At 42.4% G+C, this 9,117-nt stretch overlaps 2 protein-coding genes across 2 annotated transcripts; both read right to left on the bottom strand.

Moving 5' to 3' along the window:
• Nucleotides 1-2,663: 2,663 nt before the first annotated feature.
• Nucleotides 2,664-4,565, bottom strand: LOC114518665. The gene has a single exon (XM_028538670.1). The coding sequence runs from the start codon at nt 4,563-4,565 to the stop codon at nt 2,664-2,666; it is 1,902 nt and encodes a 633-aa protein (XP_028394471.1).
• A 228-nt stretch (nt 4,566-4,793) lies between these two features.
• Nucleotides 4,794-7,958, bottom strand: LOC114518666. The gene has a single exon (XM_028538672.1). The coding sequence runs from the start codon at nt 7,956-7,958 to the stop codon at nt 4,794-4,796; it is 3,165 nt and encodes a 1,054-aa protein (XP_028394473.1).
• Between the last annotated feature and the right edge of the window lie 1,159 nt (nt 7,959-9,117).

Below are 9,117 nucleotides of genomic sequence, written 5' to 3' on the forward strand. Positions count from 1 at the left end.
ACATAGTTTCTGTTACACCTTTGTATCTTTCTGTTTGTAGACACCTAACAGACTTTCTACACAGCAAACAGTTGCAAACACAACATATATAATATGGCCCTTCCTTTATTTTAACAAAAACGTTGGAGATATAATAATCCAAGTCATGTTGTTGAGCTGACTCGTCATCATGATATTTACATTTCAAGTTTTCTCTATATTGCATCCTTGACTTAGAAAGTTGTTTGTTTTTTTCCATGATAGGCTTGTGTTTTCACATAATCTTTTGTTTTTCTGATTTAGTTAGTTCGGATGAACATGACAAGAATTGAACAATGCATTCTGCTTGTTCGCACTGAAGCTTGTTATAGAGTAGGTTGCACAGTTTATTTACGGTAAAAGTGGAATCGCTGACAGTGACGCTTTCCAATTTGTTAAGTTCCTGTGTTGTTTCATTGCCGAATGAAAGCAGAGAATATTTTGTTTTCTGTTTTTTATCGGGCACATTCTGAATTACACAGGCTATAAAATAATTCCATAGACATATAAATAATCCTGTATTTTGTATATATTGTCCATTATTAAGTTTTCAACGGCTAGTTTAGTGGAAACTGAGGTGCAACATAGTGTTGTTTTGTGTCTAGAGGTATATACTACATTAATGTTTGCACCACATATATGTACAACTTGTGGCAAGTTATTCCAAGATAATTCATTTCCATTACTTACAACGGTATCATAAAACGCTACACCATACTCTGCAATCGCCTCTAATGTCTTATTGCTCCAATAATTACACCTCATAACAGTTGAATAACAAATGGAATATACACAAACTGCACAACATTGGCATCGATAATCTGGAACGGTTTCTCCTATGAATGGTCTCATATTATTTTCATGTACTGGTGCATAGGAGCAAGAATTTAAACTTGTGTTTATATCAGATGTGCTAACATCCAACATCTCAATTTCATTGCCATTGGTATTTTGTAATTGTTGAGCAGCTATCACACTTGTAATTTTAATGCCTCCAAGTTCAAATATAACAGCAAATCTTGAATGGTATGAGCCATACCAAAGGAATCCCTGGCATGAGAATAAAATATTTTCAGAAAACCATTTGAAAGAGTAAAGATAGATACTGTATTAGATTGGACTGCTAATAAAAACGAGTGAAAATTTTGTTCCAGTAAAGTTTGTAAAGCAGTTTCTAAAGGCATAACAAATGGCAGATTTTCATTTAAAGACAAAGTAGATACATGAAGGTTACCAGTATAACTTTCAGTGAAGTCAAGATGGTAATCTGTATCTTGAACAGTAACCATTATGGGTAGTTCAGTTAGCAATAAGTAAGTCTGTCTTGATAGTGCTGATAAAGCGGAATATAACTGATTACCTCTATTCATAATTTCAATCAACTCTCTAAATGATGTAATTGAATTATTGCTGTAGTTGTATATTAAAGAGCATAAGCTCATGGGGACAAATTGCCTCCCTGCATTTTCGCCAAGGATATCAAAATTACCTTGACTATAAGGAGCACAAATTGTTTTGGCTGGATCAATATACTCGCAAATATATGTGGGACCAAGATTTTTCTGTATATCTGTACATTGTTACAACTTACAAGAGCTGATCATGTGGTGTAAAATCTTGTAATTCCATGTGTTATGAAAAGTATTGTTTAACTTGCATGTTGGTGGCTTAGTTGCGTAATGACGTTTTAGCATTTTTTGTGTTTTACCCCAACGCAAATACACTGTGTGCAAGACTTTATTCTTTATTTGAACATTGTAGGGGAAATTACTCTTGTTAATGATCTTTGGCACTTGTGGCATAGACGACATATCTTGTTTCATAAACTTTTGTCGTTCATAACTAAAGGCGTAAGTAAAACGGTGCATTTTTGATGAGATTCTCTGCTATCCAATGAAGGTGAATTTAAATTATCAGAAAACATTTGTTCTGAATAAGCAGGTAACTTTGGTCCTAAACTATGAACTCTATTCCTAATAAAATATGAATCACTTTGTTCCTTTAAAACATGGTCAGGCGGTGGTGTTGGGGAATTGCCTCCCTCTTTGTCTCGCCCAACAACTCACAAATCACGTTGAGTTTAAAAGATTTAATAAAAGGTTCACAGGTCACGTTGACATTAGATAGATAACTTCGTATCGTGTTACACTTCAAGTTGATATTAGCTTCTTGGTTCTCGGTTCACGGTTCTCGCAGCTCAGTTCTGTTCTGTTCAGTGTTCATTGTTCATACAGCTCTAACATACACTGGCTATATTTATAGTAAATTAGTGAGAAGTCATTGCGGTTACATGACGAATATCCGCGCGCAAATTATGTTAATTCATCGTGAAGTTCATGTTCTGCTATCGCTGCGCCCAAATGTTGTGGTTGTTAAAGTGACGTAAGTTTATGCTTACGCCACGGTTTGAAAGCTCTAGATTATTACGCTGCATTTATGTTTATACCATGCACGTATTCGGTGGTTTTAACTAACTCTATACTAAAATATTTTCTGTTATATATTTTTATATATATGCTATATTCGTTTGGTTATATATTCCTAGTGTAATTCTATCCTAATAATTGCAAGTCTCCGACACCCTCCCCCCATATAGCTCGCTAGTCGAGATATATGTATTAAAGGAGACTACTGTCCATATGATTTTATGGTTCACTAACGGATGTCCACCATGCATAACTCTGAGAGTTTATGACATCTTGGATGCGTTGTCTCGCTGCCACTGCAGCGTCTCTCTTGGGTCTGAATGTTGCAGCATCTGCGTTCAGTGATTGTTTAGTTACCTTCGCTTTTCGGTCGCACGATAGTTCCAAGGGGTACAGATGTGTAGGTGGTCTTTCTAGGAAATTGTTCCCAGCCCGAAGTTTTACTGCCCTCACCACATCGTCGCGTCCCTTGAAAAGCTCGTCAACAATTCCTAATTTCCACTTCGCTCGATTCTTCTCGTTCGATTTGATGATCACCACATCCCCGATCTTCAGGTTCAACGTTTTAGTCCCTTGAGCCTGGTTATGTCTTTCCCGTAACGCCCGTAGGTATTCTGATGTCCATCGTCGCCAAACAGCATCTTTGCATCTCGATAAAAATCTTGCCCTTTTCCGTAGGTCAGGTTTTTCGAGATGATGGGCCTCTAACTCTGGCAAGGTATTAGAGCCGACGAACATCATAGCGTTTGGCGTCAGAGTTGGCATTTGATGGTCTTCCTCGACGTAGCTCAGTGGTCGACTGTTTACAGCGACTTCTACATCTAGAAGTACTTCCTGCATTTCGTTCCATCGCAAACATCCACCGCCAATTGTTTTCTGTAATGCTCGTTTGACAAGCCCGATCAAGCGCTCAAACTGGCCACCCCACCACGGCGCTCGACTAAGGTTGAACTGCCAACGTATCTCTTTGATAGCCAAAAAGTTTTGGAGCTTTTCGTCCCTTTGCACCACGTTCAACCACTTTGCTGCCGCGACAAAGGTTTTGCCGTTGTCTGAATAGATTTTTTCTGGTCTCCCTTTCCTGGCGATGAATCCTTTCAGACTTCTTATGAACTCTTCGGTCGATAGGCTGGCCAATAACTCGACGTAGATCGCCCTTGTCAAATTGCAAGCGTACAGCACGATGTACGCTTTCCCTTCGGTCTTGTTTCCTTTCTTGTACCTTAGTGGTCCCGCGAAGTCTACTCCTATGGTTTGGAATGGGCGACTGCCTTCCGTTCGATTACGTGGGAGCAGACCAGGTACAGGTTGCTCTAGGGCTTTTGCGTGGAATCTGCGGCAACCGTAGCATTTCTTGATCGCTTTCCAAGCGAGTCTGCGAAGCCTCGGGATCCAGTACTTCTCACGAATGTAAGCCATCGTCATTCCTACTCCTCCATGCAGAGTGCGTATATGAGCTTGATCCACCAACTTTGCTGTGAAGGGATGTGTGTCTGGTAGGAATATGGGATAATTTCCTTGGATTCTTCCTCGGCATACCAAAACTCCGAGTTCGTTTGGCTTCAGATTCAATGCCGATCGTTCCTCTTCGTACGTTGCGCTGGTTTGGGCACGTTTGATCCAGAATAATTTCTGCTTCTCGATCTCGTCTGTCGTTAATGGTCCTTTTAGCTTTTGTCTGGGTTGACGGCAGTTGAAAGCAAATCTTGCTACCCATGCACAGATTCTCAACATTTTCCACAAGTTGTATTTCATAAGCATCTCGTCTAGCTCGTTGATGCTCTCCAACGATACTGCCAGTACCTGTTTAACCATCTTCGCTTCGGCGTTGCTTTCCTTGGACGGGGTAGTGGTTATGTCTGCGGGCCAACTCTCTGGAGTGCTGAGCCATGCTGGACCGTTCCACCACAATTGTTTGTTCACTACAGAACCCCCTCTACTTCCCAGGTCAGCTGGGTTTTGGTCGGTTGGTACATGACGCCATTGGATACCGCTGTTCGACTTAATTTTCTGGATTCGTTGGCAACAAATTGTTTGTATTCTCCCCGCCGTTGATCCAGTGTAGCGCAACTGTGCTGTCAAGCCAACACGTGCACTGGACAACCGTGATCGGAAATCCATCTAAGGCGTTTCTTACGTTGCTGATAAGGTTAGCAGCCATGTGAGCAGACACCAGCTCCAGGCGCGGAATCGTTAAGCCTTGTTTCGCTAGTCTCGACTTTGCTGCCACGAGTCCTTGGCTAACGCCGGATGGCTGATGGACAACTGCGTACACTGCGCTCGATACACCATCACCACTTGCATCTCCGAACGCATGCAGCTCTATTGACTCAATATTTTCGCGGAATTTTACCAGTGATCTCTCGGTTGTGACTTGGTTCGGCAGACTTCGTTCCCAGCGTGCCAGATTTTTCTTGGCTTCGCTATCGATCTCCACGTCCCATCCGACCTTCTTTTGCATACTTCTCGGTAGATAAGCTTCCCTTGCAGGGTATGAGGTGATACCAGTCCTAACGGATCGTATATTCTTGCAAGTTTTTGTAAAGTTCCTCGCTTCGTTGGCTTCGTTGGCTCGCAAGGAATGACTACGCTGATGGTATCAGAAGACTTGTGCCAGGGAAGCCCCAGTAGACTACATTCTCCTCCTTTGGTTGTTCCTAGTTGTTGCTTGGCGTAAGTCACTTCGTCCGCTGATTTGTCAGGCGAATCTTCCAGCTCTGGCTCATTTGAATGCCACTTATGTAACGTAAATGTCGCATCATTGAATATCTCTGTCGCGTTTCTTTTCAGTTGCTTGGCTTCTTCGACTGTTGTTCTCCCGCTGATGAAGTCGTCTACGTACATACTCTTCCGTAACTCGCTCACCTCTTCTGGCATTCGCTCCTCCCAGGCGTTAAGGTGTTGTTCGACGACTCCGCCGAGCAGGAATGGAGAGCAGGTAAGGCCAAACAACGCTCGCGTAAATCTTAATGTTTGCAGTTCACTCTGCTCGCGTGGTTTCCAGTGGAACCGTAATGCGTCTCTGTCTGCTTCCTTGATTCTGACTTGCAGGAAGGCTTTCTTCAGGTCTCCCGTCACCGCTACAGGATGAAAGCGCATTCGGACTAGCACGTCCCACAGACGGTTTTGAAGAGGTGGACCAGCGTTGAGACAGTCGTTCAGGCTTGGCGCGTCTGCGTAGGCTCTCGCTGATGCATCGTAGACAACTCTCAACTTGGTTGACTCCGCTGATTCCCGTATCACTGGTTTGTGGGGTATGTAGAACTCATTTCCGATAGGAGGTTCACATGCGTTCTCAACAATTCCTTCTGTCTTTTGGTCACTGATTATCGCATCATAAGCTTCAAGGAGTTCAGTTCGATTTAGTTTTTGTGTCAGGTTGGAAAGGCGTCGCAAACTCCCAGTCTTGTTGTTTGGAAGGGTAGGGTGGTTGCCTTTCCATGGTAGTCCAGTCTCATACCAGCCTTCTTCACTGCGCACGAGTTGTTCTCGGAATTCTGCGTAGACGCTCCTTTGGTCGTGTTCTGGTCGATCTTCCAACCCGAGAACATCCAAACGGCAAAGTTGTTCATAGTCACTTTGGTTTGTTTGTGTGATCAGCAAGGCGGCATAGTCAATCTCGTTACCCTTCGCGATTATTGTCCACCCGAATTTCGTCAGTTCTGCTATGGGCTCCCCCGTCTTTCCTACACGGGCTGGTTGGTCAGTTTTGATGGAGATATAGTCGCTTGCTCCGATAATCAGGTGGATTGGTAGTTTGGGCTTTTGATCGTTATCGTTCATGGTGACGCCATGAAGGTGGGGGTAGTTGGTAATCAGCTGGTCGTAGTTGGGATTGTCGACATGTAGCAATTCGGGTTTATCTACTTTGGTTACACTCACGTCCATGTCAAATTGACTGTCCAGCGATTGCACGTTGATGGTGGACAACTCCATATTACGGGTCACGACTCCCAGCATCATTTCTATCCGACGCGTCTCTCGTCGATGGTTACGGGTTTTCAAGCGGTTCAACAGCGTAGCAGAAGCGTAAGAACTTCCTGCCCCGGTATCGAGCAGCGCACGACATTTCGTTCCTCCAACATTCACAACTACCACTGGATATACCATTGGGACATGGTTCTCCGCGGCGGTCATTAATTTCTCTCCCTCGGTGGTGGTGGTTTTCCCACAGATAGATGTGTGATGCTTTTCCTGACAGTTCTGGCACGTCATGGTACTTCTACATTCTGATGCACGATGTTTCGCACCAGTGCAGTTAAAGCAAAGTTTACATTCGGCCAGGAATTTCTTTCGTTCGGTCACGGAGGCTAACTTTGTGCAGTCTTTCGACGAGTGGGTTTTGTCGCCACAATACACGCAGGAACGCTGTTTTCGCTCACCGTCTTTAGCATGGTAGAAGTTTGATCGCCGCATAGTTTGTTTTGGTGGGGACTTGTCGTCATTACTGTTCGTGTTCACGACCGGGTTGATATCTCTCCACTTTTTCAAGGCTATGACCAAGCGTGGCAGGTCCCAATCTTGCCATCCTTCTTCTCCGCGAACTAAATCCGCTTTAATGCCTTTCAGTTTCTCTAATACGACACGAGTGTTCCCGTTCACCCTCTCGATTTTTCCCAATGTTTGCAAGGACTGTACGTTATGGGATAAGGTCTTATAAAAGTCATTAACTTTTGCTGGACTCGACCCGTTTATCACCGGTAAGTTTATAATCTCTTGGATGTAGGCGTTTACAATCTCGCTTGTCTTCCCGTATTCATTCTTGAGAATGTTCTTCGCTCGTTCGTATCCTTCGGAACTGAAAGGTAAACCCTCGACTTCCGATCTTACGTTAGGTTGCAGTAGTTCTCTCAGATAGGCAAACTTCGACACAGTCGGCAGCTCGGTTGAATCTATCTCGACTTCGAAGGTGTTCCAGAATGATAGCCATTCCGATAACTTCCCACTGAATTTAGTGATCGACAATTTGGGTAGTTTCACGTTTTTGACCTGAAGCTCCTTGGTGCTCTCCACGTCTGATTCCCGCGCCTTTCCGAATTTCTTTTGTTGTTGCAAAATGAAGTCCTGGTGTTCTAAATCTCGTTTACGCTCTTCTTCCTTATGTATACGTTCTAGTTCGATTCTCGCTTTCTCGATCGCTACTTGTTTTTCCGTCTCCGCTCTGATGACTTCGCGCCTTATCGCTTCGTCCCTTTCTCGTTCAATAATTGTCTCGTTGTTCTCGATGTCAGATAACACTTGCTTTAGCTGTTCAATTTTCCCTTTAGCATCGTTCAATTTATTCTCCGTTTCGGTAGCCCAAGTTTCCACATCATCGTCGCTCTCCTGGTTTAGGAATTTCATTTCTTCGATTTCCTCCTTTAGGTCATAAATGCCGTTAATTTTCTTCGTTAGTGATGCTTCGATTCGTTTCAAGGATTCCTTTTCGCGCTTTGTCACGGCGTCGTCAACCTTGGTTACTGTCAGGTTGAGTGCCTTTAATTTCGCAGTTAACTCGTTCAGCTTTGCATCCATTTCTCGCGTTGATTAAGGTCTATTTGTCATGGTTTAATATCCAGTTGAATTCGCACAATCACGTTCTTGTTAGAACATCGTGAAGTTCATGTTCTGCTATCGCTGCGCCCAAATGTTGTGGTTGTTAAAGTGACGTAAGTCTATGCTTACGCCGCGGTTTGAAAGCTCTAGATTATTACGCTGCATTTATGTTTATACCATGCACGTATTCGGTGGTTTTAACTAACTCTATACTAAAATATTTTCTGTTATATATTTTTATATATATGCTATATTCGTTTGGTTATATATTCCTAGTGTAATTCTATCCTAATAATTGCAAGTCTCCGACAGTGGCCAATGATTATTTGTCTCACATTTATTGGGATAAGACCAGTAATTGGGACAAGGCCCATCATTGGAACATGGTCCATCATTGGGGCATGGCCCGTTATAGGTATAAGACTTGGGCATGGCCCATGACACATTGGGACATGGCCCATGATCGCACTGATACCAAATTTTAAGACATTAGATTTTCTACAAGGAACGAAAAAGTTAAATTAAGTACTAGGTGAAATGATACCATATAATCTCACTCAAGATTTTTTTCAAGACTGTTTCATCACCCTGTTACATAGCCATAGTCAGACTATAGGCTAGTGTTTCATAGGCTTTGTCGTTAATAATATGACAGGTTAATAGGGACATGCAAGTATCTCAAAATTGATTTATTTATTAATGCCTGGAACACAACATTCACTACGTTTGAAGGGGAATAATTAAACAACGTCAACAATAATAAATCTACAAGTGTTTCTAAAATTAGAAATGACTGTATTTAAATTAATTTGGCGCCATGGAAATGTAGAGTTGACCTTGCTTAAATGTTGCGTGCCTGAATGCATGTGCAGCTCAAATTTTGCCTAGAAAACGTGGCGTTGACATTGCTTATTTATTGAAGGAGAACAGTATTTGTTGGGCTGCTATGGTCTAACAGTAACACATTTACAATAATATTAATAATACCCTTTATCTATACTATGTATGAAACAGAACAGAACTCAACATGAATGAAGGTCAGCTTACTAAAAATACAGGTCACTATAATGATTTTAGTAGCAATATAATATTTAGGTTTCTTATAAGTAAATGTTTTTCAGCAATCTCATCGGCTGAT

The sequence above is a fragment of the Dendronephthya gigantea genome, unplaced genomic scaffold (assembly GCF_004324835.1).
Source record: "Dendronephthya gigantea isolate DGI-Jeju-01 unplaced genomic scaffold, DenGig_1.0 000011F, whole genome shotgun sequence".
NCBI classification, from domain to species: domain Eukaryota; kingdom Metazoa; phylum Cnidaria; class Anthozoa; order Malacalcyonacea; family Nephtheidae; genus Dendronephthya; species Dendronephthya gigantea.